This window comes from Oncorhynchus kisutch, linkage group LG9 (genome assembly GCF_002021735.2).
Source record: "Oncorhynchus kisutch isolate 150728-3 linkage group LG9, Okis_V2, whole genome shotgun sequence".
In the NCBI taxonomy this organism is placed as follows: domain Eukaryota; kingdom Metazoa; phylum Chordata; class Actinopteri; order Salmoniformes; family Salmonidae; genus Oncorhynchus; species Oncorhynchus kisutch.
Window position 1 is genome coordinate 28,426,188 of NC_034182.2, and position 22,198 is coordinate 28,448,385.

At 43.3% G+C, this 22,198-nt stretch overlaps 1 protein-coding gene across 2 annotated transcripts in view; it reads right to left on the reverse strand.

Annotated features, from left to right (window-relative positions):
• LOC109896499 (phospholipid-transporting ATPase ABCA1-like) overlaps nucleotides 1–22,198 on the reverse strand; it is a 296,174-nt gene that overhangs the window by 33,014 nt on the left and 240,962 nt on the right. For both annotated transcript variants that reach the window (XM_031832341.1, XM_031832340.1), the window contains 5 exons: nucleotides 15,318–15,447; nucleotides 14,797–14,917; nucleotides 5,392–5,454; nucleotides 3,149–3,255; nucleotides 822–963 (listed from right to left, as the gene is read on the reverse strand). In XM_031832341.1, the coding sequence (XP_031688201.1) occupies nucleotides 822–963; nucleotides 3,149–3,255; nucleotides 5,392–5,454; nucleotides 14,797–14,917; nucleotides 15,318–15,447 (563 nt within the window). The remainder of the gene's footprint in view (nucleotides 1–821; nucleotides 964–3,148; nucleotides 3,256–5,391; nucleotides 5,455–14,796; nucleotides 14,918–15,317; nucleotides 15,448–22,198) is intronic.

Consider the following 22,198-nt stretch of genomic DNA (forward strand, 5'->3'; position numbering starts at 1 on the left):
TGTGCTGCCATTCTGCTCTCACACCCTCCCATCCCTTCCTTTCCCCTGGAATGAGACATGCATGGTGGTTGGCATCGCCACAGGACCCTTTTTAAGGCTGATATGCTGCACTGAGGGTTTCTGGGCCACATCACAACCCAAAAAATTGTACTAACCAGCAGGAACTTATCCAGTATTCATCCCCCTAGCGATTTCCCAATCCCTGTCCTGTCCAGGTATCCCCAATGTGCAGGCAGGTTTCCAGTCCAACCATCCAGACATTCATTTACCCTATATTGACATGTTGGTGGACTAATGATGCGGAAATGACACCAGCTCCCCGGGGCTCTCCCTAGAGCCAAAATGGCTGCCACAAAGCACAGCTCAGTGGACCCGACGAACTAGAGACCAGAGAAACGGGGTCCCTTGGCCAAGTGGGGCTGCTGTGAGATCAAAGGCCTGCGCCTGGGCCTGAGTTTGAGGCAACTGACCAGCTGAGTTTTTTTATGTTGCTGTTGCTGAGGGGGCCATTGAGAAACTGGGGGTGGCGGGGCGGCCACACTGCTAGGCATGCTGGTGAATAATGTAAAGGCATTAGCCGTGGCCAGCCTCTCAAACCAGAACCTTATGTATTATACATGTCTTCCACTTCAGAGGTTATTTATTACTTTGACCAAGTGCAGTGTGCTGTCTATGTCTCTTTTATGGAAGGAAGTGCATGTATTGTATGGGGGGGAAGACGCATCTATAACGACAACGGTATAACCTTAGGAATCAAATGGTGTTGCGTCATACAGGAGCAGGAAATGACATTATTTAGGTCAGACAAGGGGAAATGTTACCATGGTGACTTCCTTCTCCGGTACGCCTCGTAGTCTGGCGTAGAACTCCAGATGCTCTCGTCCGGTGAGAAGGTCGTTGAGGGCGTCAAACTGCGGGCAGTAGCCCATGTTCTGGTGAACGTCCCTCATCTCTGTCCGTACGCTGGGAGGAACATCACCACAGAACTTGTATGAAGACACATAATGCCACATGATCAGGATCAATCGTCAACATCATCAACAACAACAAAAACAGCATCATGATCTTCATTATGTTGATGATGATGATGATAATAAGCGATCCAAATCATGTGGCATCTTCATCATCATCAACATCACCATCCCTATACAGTTGGTATGTGCAGCACAGTCTTACATCTACTAACTGTTTCAAACAGTTAAACTATTCAAAAACTCAGCACCTGGGCGATACCTTCATTTAAAAGAGAGAACATTCTTTTTATTTATTTGTTATTTTATTTAACCTTTATTTAACTAGGAAAGTCAGTTAAGAACAAATTATCATTTACAATGGTGACCTACCTCCGCCAAACCCTAACCCGGACGACGCTGCGGCAATTGTGTGTTGCCCTATGGGACTCCCAATCACGGCCGGTTGAGATACATCTTGGAATCTAACCATGGTCTGTAATGACGCCTCTAGCCTTAGACTGCTGTGCCACTCGGGAAGTACAATAAGTATAACTCCATGTATTGTATCTCACAAAGGCTGGGTGAAAAGAAAATGTCCTCACGGCGAAAGGCCCTCATGAAGCAAGTTGTTCCATTACCAGAATAAATATTACAACTTGGTTAAGAAAAAGAAAACTCTCCGCTTTCTACATGGAGCCAAACATGAGGAACAACATAGCAGTTCAATTTGCATTACGTAGTCTTAGTCCCAGGTGACTTTTTCACAAACAATATCTGTCATGCAAAATGAACGGCACTTTGGGGCATATCTTTGCATGTCATCTGCAGTCTGAAGGTAGTGGAAAAACATCTAAACTGCTTCCCGCTGTCTACAGACGGTTTTCGTTAATCTGCCTTACACAATATACTGCGTGACAATATTGATGTTGTGAGGGGAAATGGAAAAACGAGCTCTACCAAGCTCTACCCAGCAGTGGGCTGGCAGGAAATAATCGCTCGCGGGATGGAGGTTATTTGTGGCAGGCTTTAGGAATGTAAACAGACAATCAACAAATTTGTGATTTGGGGGTTCAACACAAACTCTTTTATTTGGAGAGAAATTATATTTTCCTCCTAGTTGTTGTTCCCACAGCTCAGATAATCATTCTCTCATCCTCCTCTCGTCCTCCTCTCAGTCTTCTCTCATCCAAACAGAGGGTGGGCATACGTCTGTCATTTACTCCCCGTTCTGTCAGTTTTTCTTTCCTTGAAGGTTCAAGAGACTGCCTTTGATCACTGCCGGCAACACTCATCAACATTAACATTGTCTTGTTAAGGCCCCTCTGTGTTTTGCTTCACCACAAAGTCAATTACCAGTTTTAATAAATGAATAACTACTGTATGTCAACACAACTATGGCGATGCAAACTAGTGGAGACTGCAAGAAACTAGTATTCATCCACCGTTTGCCTCACATCGTTTCCATAGAGATGAGTTCTAGATTCGGAGCTGAGGAAAGGGAGATGTTGTTTCTCTCAAAATGTGTGTGTGGCAGTAGGGGAAAGAAAACAAGAGTGGGATTGAGGGAGAGGGAGCGGGAGCCGGAGCCGGAGCCGGAGTGGGAAAGGGAGGGGGTGTGCAACAGAATGAAATATGTGGGAGATGGAGAGTGGAAGAGAGAGAATGGGGAATGTGCAAGACAGCACGTTGAAAGAATGAACAAGGGACATGAGAGAACACGAGTTCAAACGGACAAGAAAACAGAATGTACAAGAGAGCGAGAGAGAGAGGGAGGGAGAGAGAGAGAGAGAGAGAAAGAGAGCGAGAGAGAGAGGGAGAGAGAGAGAAAGAGAGGGAGAGAGCAAGAGAGGGGGATGGCAAAACCCAAAGTGAGTGAGAGCAAAAGTTGCTGAGAAAGCGAGTAGGACTTCATCCCAAGTGGCAGCCTATTTCCTACATAGTGAACAGGGCTCATAGGACATAAACAGGGCCCATGGGGCTCTGGTCAAAAGTAGTGCACTATACAGGAAATAGGGTGCCATTTGGCATAGGCTTCGAAAAAGAAGAAGGCGAAGAAAACTCCCTGAGCTCTATCCCTTATAGGGAGCATCGTGGGTGGGTAATTATGATGACTAGCTTGGGGTAGCAGCCGGTGGCAAGTATGTGTGTGTGCATGTGTCCGTGTGCGTGCTAACAGACAGTTAGCTCCTCCTCACCTGTATCTGTTTAGGAAGGCCTCTCCTCCAGAGATGGCGATGTCCCCCGTCAGCATCTTGAAGGTGGTTGTTTTTCCTGCCCCGTTAATCCCTAGCAGTCCAAAGCACTATTGACACACACACACACACACACACAGGTGGAACACCATTAACATGCCGTAGACAATTAGACAAAGATTGCCAAGATCAAGATGCTCTACTCTTCCTTGACACTTTGTTGAGGTGAAGCCATTGGTTGTAGATAATGGAGTGGGAAACATTTTCCTGACTTTGTGGGAGTAATTAATGGCCAAGTACAGCATACTTATTCGACTCAATAAATGGACTGGGTCATTCAACATGCATGACTGGTACAGACCTTTTGATACTGTTGACTTAATTGAGAAAATGTTATTGTTTGTGTTGTAGGAACTGTGTGTTGTTAGAAGTATACTTTGCGTCACTGTGTCAATATTATCTTAGCTATCTACACATAGAAGCAAAACTAATTGACAGGCATCTATGTACATAATAACACAGTGGCAACATTTAGTGTCTTACATTAGAAACACAACTCAAACTGTCCACACATGAAACACACAAAATTCTAAATACGCAAACACACACACCCTTCTCCCCTGAACCTCCCTCCCGCCCTCCCCTCAACATTCTGAACACCATTCCCTAACCACCGATGCACTACTCCTCCTCCTCTGATCTGACAGAGCTGATACTTCCACTTCCTCCACTTCCTCCTTCAGGGCACTTGGTCAGACAACAGACCTGCTGGTCAGGTCACCTATCCAAGCAACCCACGGAGCAAATATTAGATTTCTGTCATTCATTGATCCATTCTTGTTTGCGACCCCGTCTTGTGAAAGTGCGGCGGTAAGGCTAAGCTCGGTTGTAAATAATGCATGAAACACAGTGTGAGGTCCGCGGTGCGCTCTGGTCTGACTCACTATACTCCGCTGGCATTTACATTACGGTTTTGGGTAAACAGGGTGAGGAGAATATGGAACACCACGCCGTGCGTGTACGTGTCAGCGATGGAGATTGTGTTGAAATCAAAGAGTTCTGGGATGTGAGTGTGATGGTGTGTGCGTGTGTGTTTGTGTGTGTATGACTGTGTGTGTGAGCGAGAGATGGTAGAGAGAGAGAGTAGAGATAGATGGGAAGATGGCGCAGACAGACATGGAATTTCTCATTCTAGCTCCTAAGCAACTTTGCAGTATATATATTTTTGGTGTTATTTCTTACATTATTAGCCCAGAATGTTTTTGGCCGGACACTGACGTCTTGCTCCCGGACAAGCTAAACACCTTCTTTGTTTTGATTATAACACATTGCCACCGGCGCGGCCCGCTCCCGAGGACTGGCTCTCGTTCATTGTGGCCGATGTGAGAAAAACATTTAAGTGTGTTAACCCTCGCAAGGCTGCCGGACCAGACGGCATCCCTAGCCTGGAGTGTTACGGACATATTCCATCTCTTACTATCCCAGTCTGCTGTCCCCTCTTGCTTCAAGATGTCCACCATTGTTCATTATTCTAAAATGTAGAAAATAGTAAAAATAAAGAAAAACCCTGAAATTAGTAGGTGTGTCCAAACTTTTGACTGGTAATGTGCATCACTAACAATCTGAATTGGTCCACCCACACAGACAGTATGGTGAAGGAGAAACAGCGCCTATTCAACCTCAGGAGGCAGAAGAAATTTGGCTTGGCCCGAAACTTTTTCAGAAGCACCATTGAGAGCATCCTGTCAGGCTGCATCACCGCCTGGTACGGCAACTGCACCGCCCACAACCACAAGGCTCTACAGAGGGTGGTGCGGTCTGCCCAACGCATCACCAGGGGCACACTGCCTGCCCTCCAGGACACCTAGAGCACCCGATGTCACAGGAAGGCCAAAAAGATCATCAAGGACATCAACCACACGAGCGAGCCACTGCCTGTTCAACCCGCTACCATCCAGAAGGCGAGGTCAGTACAGGTGCATCAAAGATGGGACCGAGAGACTAAAAAACAGCTTCTATCCCAAGGCCATCAGACTGTTAAATAGCCATCACTAGCCGACCTCCACACAGTACCCTGTCCTAAACTTAGTCACTGTCACTAGCCGGCTTCCACCCGGTTACTCATCCCTGCACCTCAGAGACTGCTGCCCTGTGTACATAGACATGGATATTATTTTTTGTTTGAGTGCATGTGTTTCCTTGTTTTGTTTTTTGAGAGTGTGTGTGTGTTTTTGCGTGTGGCTCACCTCTGCGGCTGGAACACCCAAACACACCCTGTCCACAGCAGGAATGTTCTTCCCTGAGTACACCTGCAAGGAACAGACATGATAATTAATCAGAGGGAGGGAGGGATACAAGGAACTCTCGACACGGATGCAATAATGTTATATAAACTGGTGTGCGTTCCAAATGGCACCCTTAGCAGTGCACTATACTTTTGACCAGAGCCCAAGCAATGCACTACTATAGTATGTCTGCTGTTCAGTCAGTTTGTGGAGTTCAGTATATTACATCATACTGTATATACAAATATATTAATACAGAACAACTATAATGAACAAAAATATAAATGCAACATGTAAAGTGTTGGTTCCATGTTTCATGAGCTGAAATAAAAAATCCCATAAATGTTCCATATGCAGAAAAAGCTTATTTCTCACAAATGTTGTTGTCACGTTCTAACCATAGTTCTGTTATTTTATTCTTTGTTTTAGTATGGGCAGGGCATGAGTTGGGGTGGGCAGTCTGTTTGTTTTTCTAGGTTGGTTTTTGTGTTCGGCCTAGTATGGTTCTCAATCAGAGGCAGGTGTCGTTAGTTGTCTCTGATTGAGAATCATACTTAGGTAGCCTGGGTTTCACTTTTGGTTTGTGGGTGTTTGTTTCCGTGTGAGTGTTTGGGCCACACGGTACTGTTTCGGTTTTGTAAATTCACGTCATTGTTTTGATTCAGTGTTCAGTGCTTTCTTTAATTAAAATCATCATGAACACTTACCACGCTGCGCTTTGGTCTGATCCTTACTCCTCCTCAGATGAAGAGGAGGAAATTCGTTACAGCTGTACACAAATTTGATTACATCCTTGTTAGTGAGCATTTCTCCTTTGCCAAGATAATCCTTCCACCTGACATGTGTGGCATATCAAGAAGCTGATTAAACATCATGATCATTCCACAGGTGCACCTTGTGCTGAGGACAATAAAAGGCCACTCTAAAATGTGCAGTTTTGTTACACAACACAATGCAGAAACGGTCAGAAACCTTCTGAGGGAAGCTCATCTGCGTGCTCGTCGTCCTCACTAAGGCCTTGACCTGACTACAGTTCGTAACCTATTTCACAAATCCCGGTTTCAACTGTGCTGGGAAGATGGCAGACTGTGTGTATGGCATCGTGTTGGTGAGCAGTTTGCTGATGTGAACATTGCGAACAGAGTTCCCCGTGGTGGTGGGGTTGTGGTATGGGCAGTTATAAGCTGCGGACAACGAACACAATTGCATTTTTATCAATGACAATTTGAATGCACTGAGATACCGTGACGAGATCTTGAGGCCCACTGTCGTGCCATTCTTCCACAGATGCATATCTGTATTCCCAGTCATGTGAATTCCATAGATTAGGGCCTAATGAATTGATTTTAATTGACTTATTTTCTTCTGAACTGTAAAATATTTTCAATTGTTGCACGTTGCGTTTATATTTTTTGATCAGTGTAGTATTTCCTGTGCACCACCTATCATGTCATCCAGTCCATTTTATTTCAACATGCTCTCGCCCCGAACGCAACCAGGTCGTGCACACCAGATGATGCCATCAGTGTCTCAGGATGATGTCATCAGAAACAATCAATCAATCAAATGCATTTATAAAGCCCTTCTTACATCAGCTGATGTCACAAAGTGCCGTACAGAAACCCAGCCTAAAACCCCAAACAGCAAGCAATGCAGGTGTAGAAGCACGGTGGCTAGGAAAAACTCCATAGAAAGGCCGGAAACCTAGGAAGAAACCTAGAGAGGAACCAGGCTATGAGGGGCGGCCAGTCCTCTTCTGGCTGTGCCAATTGGAGACAGAACATGGCCAAGGTGTTCAAATGTTCATAGATGACCAGCAGGGTCAGATGCACTTATCGTCTTTTATCATATACAAAACATAGAAAACCGTTGATTTCACATACTGTATGTCGATGTTGGGGTGGTGCTGGAGATGATGAATTTGATGTTGAAAGGGGTGGAATGTCTCTTTAATGCACATAACATAAGACAATGGACAAAGGGGTGAAATAACAGCACTATACTTAATTTTTGGGCATATGGGCATGTCTGAGACTGAGGCTGGGGCTGGGGCTCAGTAATCAATCGACAGTTTGTACAGAGAGTAAAACAGTTTGGTATTCTGTGTAGAATTCGGCTCCCGCCTAGATCTTGTAGCAAACTGCAGATAAGAAGGTGTCTGGAGTTTCACCGCTCCTAGCCTGCAAATTAACTCTCCGTGTGATATTTGAATTTGCATTTAACACAGTTTTTTCATCTTCTTCCCGAGCAAATATCAAATATCACCTGCCAGAGGTGAGGCCCAAGCAGGCTAATCACCTTCCTCCGGCAAGTATAAATTCTCAAGTCGGCATCATCGGCGCTGCTGTTGCGAGTAGCGGCAAAACAAACCGACACTTAGAGAAGCAAACTGGGTTCCGGGAGTACACAAATAACAAATGGTTGACTAAATGAAGCACTTAGCGCATCGAGCCGAAGTTCCACCGCGCAACCACAAAGACAGAGTTTGAAGTGGTTTCAAAGGCAACTTGTAGGAAAAAATAAACAAGTCTCGACAAGGTTCTTGTCAGGTCTGGCAATTTAGATCTCATTCAGACCTTGACAGGAAGGACTGACACATCCCTCCTCTCCTTTGGGGAAGGATTTCAGGATAATTGTGCCAGCTGTATTTCTGCCCACCTGTTCTCAGGTCTGAATCATACAATCCTTGGGGAGAGCGCCATGGGGCATACTGTAATGACATCACTATGGTCTGTTTATCTGTATGTCTGTCTGCCTGCTTGCCTGTCTGTCCATCCATCTACTGTATCTGTGTGTCTCTAGATTTTCCCTGGCCAGCCGTTTCCTATCCATGTAATGCATTTGCTATGAGTTAGTAGTAAAATGGACATGATGAGTAATTGTAAGTTTAATGTTCACTACCAGGTCATTACTGCATTGAAATTAGCATACGACTGAGTGTAGGCCACGGTATGTTCAACGCATGTAGAAGCCTTCTCTCTGAAGTCATGAGACACAATTCCATGTATTTTTGTGAGAAGGTACTTCAAGTCTCATGAAGGTGAATGAATATTAGGCCATGAAATACCTACTTACAGCAATGTTTTCTCTTCCTGGTCAGCTTCTCTATTCGGAGCAGTACTAATAGAGCAGAAATTAAGTTACAACCTTTTGGTGCAGTGAAATACTTGGTAAATGATTAATCATTAAGAAATGATTAAGCATCCATTTTAATTGTACTGTAGTAGCCGACCCTTCCCACTCATTTCTAAAGATACGTCCAAAATGGCACCCTATTCCCTTTATAGTGCACTACCTTTGACCGGCACTACAGGGAATAGTGTGCCATTTGAGACGCAGGCAATGCAACCTTGAGGACAAGAGAGCCCCAGTGATACCAGTTCAACCTTGACAAAAAAACAATGTCTTATTGCCACGATAGTGTGTCAAATGTGAAGCATGTTTGCTTAAAAGCCTGGGGGGCATCCGCTATTATTGGGGACTTGGGACTTGGACATGCTACTCCCCAAGATTTGCAAGTTACTTTGGTGATAGCGTGCTGCGCCACAGCTCTGCTACAACGCTAGTAGAGACGGGCGGAAAAAGTAAAGTTCCTATCCTAACAGAGGCAATTAGCGGATAATTCCCTCGTGCCCCGAAAGCTATAATGGCTGTCATGGTGGCGGCAAGGGGGTGGCGGTTAACCGGAGGAGACAACGGTCGATGACCCGCACACACACACATGCGCACACACATGTTTGCAAGCACACACACACACACGGTTTAGAGAGAGAGAGCAAGGCATCTCTACTGCCCCAAACAGCTGGAATCACAAAAATGAAACTACATGCCACTGATCAACACTAGTCTACTTTTGAGACCTGAAAACATCTGACAAACTTTGATTTGTGAAATGGTTCCTTTGGGCTGCTCTTGTATTAACATGCTGTTCCATAGTACTTCAGATCCATAGTACTTTACAGTAAACACAGAAAATGTCAAACAAATGACAACATTTACAGAAACAACAATCACATCAATATTTTATTAAAGGGATAGTTAACCCAAATGACAAAATGACATGGTACTGTCGTGTCTTTGGCTATGCCGGATTATGTGATATGACTTGCTATTCTATAAAATAATTTATCCGTAATTAATATCCCCTGATTAAGGTAATCATGTAAATGTAATTAACTAGAGAGTCGGGCACCACAAAATAATATTTATAGAGCTATTATCTTCCGAATAAACTCTTAAAGACCTAGTAATATTTTTCATCAATAGCCGTCAATATCAATTATCGTCTTAATTCAGTCTCATCTGAAAGTTGTAAATTATTTTATCTGTAAGAACCCTGGCTAACAATTTGAATCAGCAATACAAAATTGGGTTTAATCATTTATTTACTAAATACCTAACTAATCACACATACACACAATTAATCATAACTTGATTACAAATTACGTCATAAAGGAAAACGTCCCTAGCGGGCGGAACAGATATGAAAGCTTGTAACACAAGGGGCTGGGTTGAGTGAAAGAGCGGTGACTGAGGAACAAAGGGAAAAAGCTGTGCTATCGTAAATACAGTATCTTATGCATTATAAATTACCGCCCATTTGGAAAAGGAAAATGCAATAAATATTTACTCTGAGCTGCGCTTCGGTAGGTTGGTTTAGATGGAAGGCCGTGTTACCAAACCGAGTCCTTTGTCCTTTGAAGAATGTCTCTAGTGGTCAATTGGATACGTTGTAGTAACATTGTTGTATGATAGACGGGATACTCTGTCTGTTCCTTCCTAACCTTTGTTTGCAGCTGCTGTTGCTAACTCAACGGCTAGGAGGTATCACTTCTGTAGTGAATAAGAGTTAAAAAGTTCATACCATTCGCAACCAAAGCTCATGCTGATGTTGGCTTCGTTCTGTAGTTATTATCTGAACCATTCTGACATAGGACCGTCGTCCTCATATCCTCGGAACAGGAAGTTATGTTGTCGTCAAGGCTTTATATTGGAAGGGAGAAAAGGGGTGTGTTTCATAGTTTACAACCTCTGTCTCTTCACGTGGGCGGGCCACTGAGTGAGCAGCAATATCTTATGAAAACCCACATCTTACATTTTAGAAGCTAAATTCACATTTCATCCCATCACAAATCATTTCATATTCAAACATTTAAATTGAACAACAATTCCATGTGAATCCGATAACTCTGTGTAGACTTTCCACTGTAGAGTTTATGTCATCTTATCATTGATGAGAATGTCTCAGATGACAACCGAACTGACATCATATTCATTAAGTACCACAGCATATGTTCAATTGTTCGGATTACCAGAATATAGTTATTTTCCCCCCACCTACTGATGTTCCCAGAATCTCTATGTTAACCAAGTTTTTTAATGTAACCTCAGTAGGTTAGAGAGAGGAAAAAGGGGGGAAGAGGTATTTATGACTGTCATAAATCTATCCCCCAGGCCGACGTCATGACAGTACAGAAGTTCCAATCATCTTTAAGTGACTCTGTGAAAGATTTGGATATGATGCATGAAAAATGACAATATCAGTACCATGACTTGGATGGGATTTGTGCCACAAATGGTCAAATTAAGCATTTGAAAATAGTGCCAGGGAAATGAAACCAAAAGCATGGATTGTCAATTTATTTACTTTTTTTTAACCTTTATTTAACTAGGCAAGTCAGTTAAGAACAAATTCTTATTTTCAATGACAGCCTAGGAACAGTGGGTTAACTGCCTTGTTCAAGGGCAGAACAACAGATCTTTTCCTTGTCAGCTCGGGGATTTGATCTTGCAACCTTTCAGTTACTAGTCCAACGCTCTAATTCTTGTCCATTTACTGCTATCAGGATAAGGAAACCAATATATAATTGTGTAATTTGGATGAAATATCCCTTTCACAATCAGTATTCTATCAACGGTAATATCAAAATGATGCTAGGGTCTTACAGTATGTATCTCCCAAGCATTGAGCCTCACCGCTCAGAACTCACACGTCCTAATACAGATGTAGGATCATAATTTGAGCCAGTTTTCTACAGCAGGAAAATAATCCTGCCGCAACAGGAAGTGTGAATTATTATGTGAATTATAATAAATTAGCATATTTGGAGGGGTTGATAAATTTGTTAGGGCAAATCAAGTCTGAAATTTCAAATTGGAAATGACAAACTTTAGAAGCTTTTTAAAATCTCAAATACACTGCAAATTTTCAGCAAAATAAGCAGCAAAATAACCCACAAATTAAGATCCTACATTTGTATGGACACCGTACTCACATGACTCCTATAACATCAAACAGCTGTCGTAAAAAAGTTTCTTTCTGCGTTTCTGAGTGACTGGAAGGTCACAGTGACAGCTCGGGCGTACAAATGCTAACTGGCAGACGCGCCGTCAAAACGGACCCCATCAATAATGCCGTCACGGTAACCGCTAACCCTGAGGTTAAATGCTAACCTATGAGGCTTCAACAGTCGTTCTTGGGTGGTAAATGCTTCTTCCTGAGTGAAGGAAGAGGAGGAGGAGGCAGCTGACAGATGATTGATGGGCTGTCAATCGCGAGAGAGACATGTTCAGATTTATGGCGAGACTGACGCGGTGCAGCGGTCGAGGTGGCGCGCTCATTGATCAATTCGTTATCTCTGCTCTACGGCCGGATTGCACCAGCTGTGATGGGAGGTGATGGGAGCCCACTGGAAGCGCTTCGATGCCTTCTGCGCCAATGCTTTTGGACGCCATGTATCCCCTCCAACGTAAATCAAATCAAATGTTGAGGCACCTTGAAGAGTCTTGTTGTTGTGGATGTATTTCTCTGCATGTTTCAGTGTCACTGTCTGTACTACAGTAGCGAAGAGATGCATGACAACAAAACAGATGTGTCTATAATTGAAACATGATAGAAAGATAACTGCACTGTGCTCTTGTGATGCTCATCACTTCTTGGCTGACAAGGGACAAAGTAAAGGAAGGTAACCATACATCGCTCTAAGATAATTTATCACAGGTTACAGAATGTGAAAGTCAGCTTTGAAACGTCAGAGAAGACGAGCAAAGTGTGAGTCAAGAAGACCTTATAAAGTAACTCCTGTTCCCACCTTGTGCGCTGTGGGCGGCAATGCATTATACGTCCCAACTGTTGTATTCAAAGCTTGAGCGTTAATTACCTTGTGAGTGTAGGTGAGTGTGTCCGTGATAGATTGAGAGGGGGAAAGATGGAGTGCGCGAGCGATTGCGAGATATGGCGGGGGAGGGTTTGAAGAGACGTCAAGTTTGAACAGATGTCGACGAAGGGCTGTTGCCTTGGCCATGCTTCCTTCCATTACGGGCTCGTGGAAGAAACATCTGGTCTTAGCCAGGGTGTTAATCTGGGCGGTGATTAAGCGGTGCCCATTACCTACTGTAGCATACCAAGCACCACTTGCATACTCACTTCCCAAACCTGCAAGGCGGGGGGGAGGGGGAAGTGTGTTGTCGGGCTTAGCGGCACAGCTCGAGAGAGACCTCATTGGTGTTGCCTCGCAGAAAATCAAACCCTTCCCTTTTTTGCACACTTCTCCCTACAGCGAGAGAGACACAGACCATTTTCAGTCTTTTGTACTGTATTTTACAGTGTGTTATGTATGTGATACGTGGGTGGGATACGACTGTGATATATGGTTGTCTCGCCTGGCTAACTTAAGACGAATGCACTAGCTGTTGGTCGCTCTGGATGGATCAATTGTAATGTAAATGTAGTGCTATGTGTGTACATTTATGTATATTATGCATTTTATTTGTTGTGTTGTTTCCTGTTTGCACGTCAGGAAGATTTGCTGCTTTCTCGGCAGAAGCTAATCAGGAGTCCTAATAAATACTAAACACATTGTGGAGTGACACCTCGCCAGCCTTCCCCAGCCTTCCGACTCTCTGAGACCTGGATGACATATTTAAGAAGTCACCAGGGACTAACAGCTGGTGTGTTCTTAACTTAGCCCTGATTTGAAGAGGAGCCATGTTCAAATCCCACACATGGACAGTGGCACATTTTCATAAATCTCTCTCTTTAACAACCTAGATGGAAGGAGCCCATCCTGTCAAAAGATTCAGTAACGTTCAATTAAAGACTTATTAGCAGATCTGAGACGATTTGGTCAAAAGCGATTTGGTCAAATGTAGTGCACTACCTAGGGAATAGGGTGCTATTTGTGACACAGCGTATGTCCGCTCACTTTCATCCTTGCCTTGTAATCTAATCAGCAAATGGGTCTTTCCACCAATTTGCTGCCTTTTGAGTAGTGTAACCTGATTTTCCCATCTCAAAAAGTTACATTTGAAAAATATTATGGTAAATGACTACAGTAAGTGCCAAATAAAGTAACAGGGTTGAGGATTTAATGTTAAATCTGGCATACATCCCCTCGTGACAGAGGGAATGGAAGCTTATCGTGTGCAATAGGGATGTGCAAGCGAATGCAAGCTTCACAAAAAAAACTTACTAACCATTTCTAGGCTGTCTATATATGGGTAACAGGTTTGACATAATTTACTCAACCAGCTCAGTCATCCACCACAAAACACCAGAAAACAGCCCAAAAGAGTAGAGCCATAATAGTCTTCAGAAATGACTTTGTCAAAGCAACAAAATAACTAGGGCTTTACAATGGTGGTGAAACTTTGAGAATTTTTTTGGTTTAGTGAGTTGAACTCTTCCTAGAAGTGACACAGGGTTGACGAAGGGACATGGCAAAATTAAGAATTTAGAAACTTTATTCATATAAAAAATGATTTTGATTGAATTCTCCATGTGGTCTATATTATAGAGCACTTAATTTAATATAACATGCTTTTAAATTTAAATATTAGTGCACAATTTCTACCTAAAATACCAAAAGGGACGCAAAAGGCACTCTTTTTGTGGAACGACTAGATTTATTTCAATATGGGGAACCAGGCAAGAGGCATACTGTGACCGATAAGTGACTCCACAGTATCAACGTTGAGGGAGGAGGAATCCAATAGAAACAGCCGGGGCGCATTCAGTGAGGTGAAACGTTCAGAACTTCAGATTGTTGCAAATAGAAATGTAATGAATAGAGCAGCCATGATGTCCAATGCTACGTGAAGGGAAATCATATTTGTTCTATAGATTTCTACCTGAAGGTTTTGTAAAGTTCAACAGACCCTAGCCCTTGAGGATTGAGGACCTGGGTTATATTCACTAGGAATGAAACAGAAGCACACAGGCTGAAACCCAGAGGGACTACCTGATCTTGTCCAATAAGAAACGCTTGTTTCCGTTGCTCAATGTTTTGCTGCTGCATGCATTAATGAATATAACCTTGTAAGGTGATGTTGCTACCATGAGTGTGGTAATAAACGGTGGTAATGTACCTTAGAGAGATCGCAGATTCTCAACAGGTCATTCTCGGCACCGCCTTCATGGACGCGTGCACGTTCCCGAGCGACATCCACATCTTCGTCCTCCTTGGAGAATGACTTTCCAGAAATCAGTCTGAAGAAGAAAATGCTTAAACCCCACATTCTCACAATCCCTATAGAGCCAACATTATAAATCCCAAATGATGACAACCTAGTAATATATGCTAATGTTTTTCTCTAATGGGAGAATTTGTTTCAATTTCTCACAAAATGCAATTTAGGTAATGGAGATAAGTTACTATGACAACTTCGGTTCATAATTAGGTGAAGCAAAAAGGATGGACACAATGATATTTCACTAACAATGTTAACAAGATGTCGAATGACGAATATTCATTATTGGGCTAATAAAAAGATAAATGCATAAAATATGTAAATGGTAAACAAGGACTGGGTCTAAACATTTTTGAGAAATCATCTCTGATACTGTATGGAAGCATCTTTACTTAAATATATTCTTCCTCTATTCTTGCCTGGGTTTGTAGCAGAATTTATACTGGATAAGGAGAGTGATGGTGAACATGACTGCCCCTTGGATGGCCATGGCACACAGGTTCTTCCCCACCATGTCCCAGCTGAGGGGGTCCTGGAAACGGTCTTCCCCTGGGAGAGAAAAAACACACTGTTCTTCATCAAGGGAAACATATTGTTTTAAACTGCTAACGACCTAATGAAGATCTTTGTGGATCAAAACTTTGTTAACCTCTCTGCGCACCGAAACCGTTAGCGAGATTAAATTTGACAACATACGGTGATCGCTACATAAATAGTCATATTAAACATTCATGAAAATACAAGTGTCTCACATGGGTCAAAAGCCTAGAATCTTGCTAATCCAACTGCGTTGTCAGATTTAAAAAAGGATTTACTGCAAAAGATTACGATGCGATTATCTGAGAACAAAGCCCCATAATTTATTTTTATTTCAACCAGCACAGGCGTATCAACATCACAAATTGCAATAAAATAAATAGTTTACCTTTGACGTTCTTCCTCTGATTGCAATCCCAATGCTCATTGTTACACAATGAATGGTCTTTTATTTGATGAAATCAGTTTTTATAGCCTAACACAAAACATTTTGTGAACCGCTTGTGTCGTGAATTCCGTCTCATTCCATTTTCGACGACACATTCGATGTAAATACACACACTAAACGTGACTTTTCCAGTCATGTTTGGTTTCATTGTAATCAACTCGTTTGTTTGTAACACAACCAAACCTGATGGGCCGTTTCGAGGGACGTATTGACTGAAAGAAACCAATTTGAAGACAACAAGTAATGACATCATTGTGCACCAACGATATGACCGCTGTTTCGTAGATTGACTGAATTTTAACCCAAAATCTAGCTGGGTCTAATCTAATCTGCAATATGTAATGTTTATGTGTTGGAAAACCAACCCATGTAGTAAACTCCGGTGTAAAGAGGTTCATTCGCCATTGAAGTTTCATACCGGAAGGAGCCACGCATGTTACGCACAGCATTGTTTTGGTAAAGTGCATCTTCAGCTGTTTATATATCAATCAGTATGGCGACTAAGTCAGGGAAAGCTACAGATGTACACACAATTTTAGAAGAAATTGATAGGGAAAGTGAGACAGAGATTGTTGGAGGACGATTAATTTAGCGATTCCCAAATGGAGGAATATTTTTTTAATGGAGAGGACATTGTTTTGGACTGGTAAGTTCTTTTCATGCTAATGCCGTTGTTTGAAATGAATAATATAAAATATTATTTGTGATGTAATTTTTTTTAGTAGCAATATATACAAATGTAATGTAATGAAATGTGAGATGCGTGTGTCTGCTGCCCCACCCCACCCCCACATGAAATAGCCTATTTGAGGCTGTTGAGGGGAGGGCAGGCCCACAATAATGGCCAAAGTGAAATGGAGACAGTATATACAGCTGTATTATAATAAAGACAGTAGATCTAGCTGATCTGTCATAATATAATAGAGACAGTAAACCTAGCTGAAATGTCATAATATAAAATAAACAGTAGATCTAGCTGGTCTGTCATAATATAAATGAGACAGTAGATCTAGCAGGTCTATAATAATATATTCAACCTTATGTTCCCTGTACTCTATATATATCTGTTTATTATACATGTTGATACAGGGCTCACATGTGAAACTATTCTAACTGAACATTTTCTTTCACAGTAACACTGACTCCGAATTGCAGGCCGCAGTGTCAAGGTGTCCATCCCCCACTGAAGCTGGCTCATCCAGCTCCTGCCACAAGTGGTGTTCATCTGCCCAAATTTATTTCTGCAGGCATGGATGTGCCTCAGGGCCAAAAGGGCACAGCATGGAGGTGTCGCTGTGTTCTTTGCAAAATGAAGTCCCCCATCACCTGCACCACATGTTTGGTGACCCTCTGCTTTACAGCAGAAAGAGACTGCTATGGCACCTTGCCTCAGCAGCACAATATTGTGAAGAGGACTGAGGGTCTTCCAAATATTGAAAGTGTTATTTTGTAAATGTATATATTTTTTTCATGTTTTTCCTCCATTTTTTGGGGGTGTGTGTTAGAATACCATTTTGGTATTTTCTATATAGTTATTCCATTCAAAATGTATAACTTCACCAATTTGGCCACATTTGGGCTACTTGTGTGGGACACCTGGGTGACTTCCTGATAAATGTCATGTAGCACACTCATTTTGGAAGTTATCATTCTGAAACTTTGCACAAGTACTGCTGTCCTCTTGTGTTTTTCACTGAAATTGTCCCCATCATCCTATCTGAATGTTTGTTTTGTTCATTTTAAAGATAATACAACAACAACAAAAAACATATGTTTTTTTCATTGTATTATCTAAACCAGATCTATTGTGTTATATTCTCCTACATTCAATTCACATTTACCCAAACTTCAGAGCGTTTTCTTTCAAATGATACCAAGAATATGCATATCCTTGGTCCTGGACCTGAGCTACAGGCAGTTAGATTTGGGTATGTCTTCAGGCGGAAATTGAAAAAAGTAGGGCGGTAGCTGTATGAGGTTAATAGAGCCAGCTTGCTGGCCTTTCTGTTCTTTGCAACTACGATGTACAATAATCATGTCAGATGGCTGCCCTTGGAACTCAATAGGATTGGATCTAAATCTAGATATCTCTTTAAAGTTGACAGCAACTGACTTTAATCCTGACTTTAATCCTACGTCCATAGACGCACCCATGCGCCAATGTAAGCAACATATATATTTTTTAATCCAGATCAAAATCTGTCAGTTTAAGCTAGATATATTAGTTTCTTGCATGGGCTGCATCTCAAACCGCCACATCCGTCTATGTCGGCCTTCAGCATCTGCGGTGGAAGGTGGCCGAGCTACAGCTGTGTTTTTCAGATCATGAGACATCCCGAAAGTCAGTCTTCTCACGAAAATGTCTGTAGCGTGTTGTCCCCAGAACCCGTCTGAAGGTAACCCATACTAATTAATGGAAGTACGGAGGTAGTTCTGTTCCAACAAAAACAAGGGGTTAAATACAGTGCCTTGCGAAAGTATTCGGCCCCCTTGCAGTTTTATATCTTTATGTTTGAAGCCTGAAATGTGGCAAAAGGTCGCAAAGTTCAAGGGGGCCGAATACTTTCGCAAGGCACTGTATGTGTCCAAAAATACTACACTGCTCAAAAAAATAAAAGGAACACTCAAATAACACATCCTAGATCTGAATGAATGAAATATTCTTATTAAATACTTTTTTCTTTACATATTTGAATGTGCTGACAACAAAATCACACAAAAACTATCAATGGCAATCAAATTTATCAACCCATGGAGGTCTGGATTTGGAGTCACACTCAAAATTAAAGTGGAAAACCACACTACAGGCTGATCCAACTTTGATGTTATGTCCTTAAAACAAGTCTAAATGAGGCTCAGTAGTGTGTGTGGCCTCCACGTGCCTTTATGACCTCCCTACAATGCCTGGGCATGCTCCTGATGAGGTGGCAGATGGTCTCCTGAGGGATCTCCTCCCAGACCTGGACTAAAGCAGTCTGTGGTGCAACGTGGCGTTGGTGGATGGAGCGAGACATGATGTCCCAGATGTGCTCAATTGGATTCAGGTCTGGGGAACGGGCGGGCCAGTCCATAGCATCAATGCCTTCCTCTTACAGGAACTGCTGACACACTCCAGCCACATGAGGTCTAGCATTGTCTTGCATTAGGAGGAACCCAGGGCCAACCGCACCAGCATATGGTCTCACAAGGGGTCTGAGGATCTCATCTCGGTACCTAATGGCAGTCAGGCTACCTCTGGCGAGCACATGGAGGGTTGTGCGGCCCCCTAAAGAAATGCCACACCACACCATGACTGACCCACCGCCAAACCGGTCATGCTGGAGGATGTTGCAGGCAGCAGAATGTTCTCCACTGCGTCTCCAGACTCTGTCACATGTGCTCAGTGTGAACCTGCTTTCATCTGTGAAGAGCACAGGGCTCCAGTGGCGAATTTGCCAATCTTGGTGTTTTCTGGCAAATGAAAAACGTCCTGCACGGTGTTGGGCTGTAAGCACAACCCCCACCTGTGGACGTCGGGCCCTCATACCACCCTCATGGAGTCTGTTTCTGACCGTTTGAGCAGACCAATGCACATTTGTGGCCTGCTGGAGGTCATTTTGCAGGTCTCTGGCAGTGCTCCTCCTGCTCCTCCTTGCACAAAGGCGGAGGTAGCGGTCCTGCTGCTGGGTTGTTGCCCTCCTACGGCCTCCTCCGCATCTCCTGATGTACTGGCCTGTCTCCTGGTAGCGCCTCCATGCTCTGGACACTACGCTGAAAGACACAGCAAACCTTCTTGCCACAGCTCGAAATTGATGTGCCATCCTGGATGAGCTGCACTACCTGAGCCACTTGTGTGGGTTGTAGACTCTGTCTCATGCTACCACTAGAGTGAAAGCACCGCCAGCATTCAAAAGTGACCAAAACATCAGCCAGGAAGCATAGGAACTGAGAAGTGATCTGTGGTCCCCACCTGCAGAACCACTCCTTTATTGGGGGATGTCTTGCTAATTGCCTATCATTTCCACCTGTTGTCTATTCCATTTGCACAACAGCATGTGAAATGTATTGTCAATCAGTGTTGCTTCCTAAGTGGACAGTTTGATTTCACAGAAGTGTGATTGACTTGGAGTTACATTGTGTTGTTGAAGTTTTCCTTTATTTTTTTGAGCAGTGTACAATAATATTTCCTGAGCTTTTTTATATCTCCAAGATATATTAGTTAATTACATTTTTGTATTTAACAAGGCAAGTCAGTTTAGAACAAATTCTTCTTTGCAATGACGGCCTACCCCGGCCACCCTATGGGACTCCCAATCACAGCCTGTTGTGATACAGCCTGGATTTGAACCAGGGTCTGGGGTGATGCATCTAGCACTGAGATGCAGTGCCTTAGACCGCTGCGCCACCCGGGACCCCTTATGACAGACACTTCCAATCTTGAATCGTTATGATGTATTTTTTTGCCACTTATGAATGTGTTATTCAATGCGTTTATATGGGTGGACCGAGTGTAAATGAAGTGCAGCTTATTAAGGCTTCATAAAGCCTTCTTAAACACTACATGAATGTGTTACAAATCAGCTATAACAATGTCAAATCAAATCAAATATATTTGTCACATACACATGGTTAGCAGATGTTAATGCGAGTGTAGCAAAATGCTTGTGCTTCTAGTTCCGACAATGCAGTAATAACCAACAAGTAATCTAGCTAACAATTCCAAAACTACTACCTTATAGACACAAGTGTAAGGGGATAAAGAATATGTACATAAAGATATATGAATGAGTGATGGTTCAGAGCGGCATAGGCAAGATACAGTAGATGGTATCGAGTACAGTATATACATATGAGATGAGTATGTAAACAAAGTGGCATAGTTAAAGTGGCTAGTGATACATGTATTACATAAAGATGCAGTAGATGATATAGAGTACAGTATATACGTATACATATGAGATGAATGATGTAGGGTATGTAAACGTTATATTAGGTAGCATTGTTTAAAGTGGTTAGTGATATATTTTACATTTCCCATCAATTCCCATTATTAAAGTGGCTGGAGTTGAGTCAGTGTGTTGGCAGCAGCCACTCAATGTTAGTGGTGGCTGTTTAACAGTCTGATGGCCTTGAGATAGAAGCTGTTTTTCAGTCTCTCGGTCCCAGCTTTGATGCACCTGTACTGACCTCGCCTTCTGGATGATAGCGGGGTGAACAGGCAGTGGCTCGGGTGGTTGTTGTCCTTGATGATCTTTATGGCCTTCCTGTGACATCAGGTGGTGTAGGTGTCCTGGAGGGCAGGTAGTTTGCCCCCGGTGATGCGTTGTGCAGACCTCACTACCCTCTGGAGAGCCTTACGGTTGTGGGCGGAGCAGTTGTCGTACCAGGCGGTGATACAGCCCGCCAGGATGCTCTCGATTGTGCATCTGTAGAAGTTTGTGAGTGCTTTTGGTGACAAGCCAAATTTCTTCAGCCTCCTGAGGTTGAAGAGGCGCTGCTGCGCCTTCTTCACGATGCTGTCTGTGTGGGTGGACCAATTCAGTTTGTCTGTGATGTGTACGCCGAGGAACTTAAAACTTACTACCCTCTCCACTACTGTTCCATCGATGTGGATAGGGGGGTGTTCCCTCTGCTGTTTCCTGAAGTCCACAATCATCTCCTTAGTTTTGTTGACGTTGAGTGTGAGGTTATTTTCCTGACACCACACTCTGAGGGCCCTCACCTCCTCCCTGTAGGCCGTCTCATCGTTGTTGGTAATCAAGCCTACCACTGTTGTGTCGTCCGCAAACTTGATGATTGAGTTGGAGGCGTGCGTGGCCACGCAGTCGTGGGTGAACAGGGAGTACAGGAGAGGGCTCAGAACGCACCCTTGTGGGGCCCCAGTGTTGAGGATCAGCAGGGTGGAGATGTTGTTGCCTACCCTCACCACCTGGGGGCGGTCCAGTACCCAGTTGCACAGGGCGGGGTCGAGACCCAGGGTCTCGAGCTTGATGACGAGCTTGGAGGGTACTATGGTGTTAAATGCCGAGCTGTAGTCAATGAACAGCATTCTCACATAGGTATTCCTCTTGTCCAGATGGGTTAGGGCAGTGTGGTGGAGATTGCATCGTCTGTGGACCTATTTGGGCGGTAAGCAAATTGGAGTGGGTCTAGGGTGTCAGGTAGGGTGGAGGTGATATGGTCCTTGACTAGTCTCTCAAAGCACTTCATGATGACGGAAGTGAGTGCTACGGGGCGGTAGTCGTTTAGCTCAGTTACCTTAGCTTTCTTGGGAACAGGAACAATGGTGGCCCTCTTGAAGCATGTGGGAACAGCAGACTGGGATAGAGATTGATT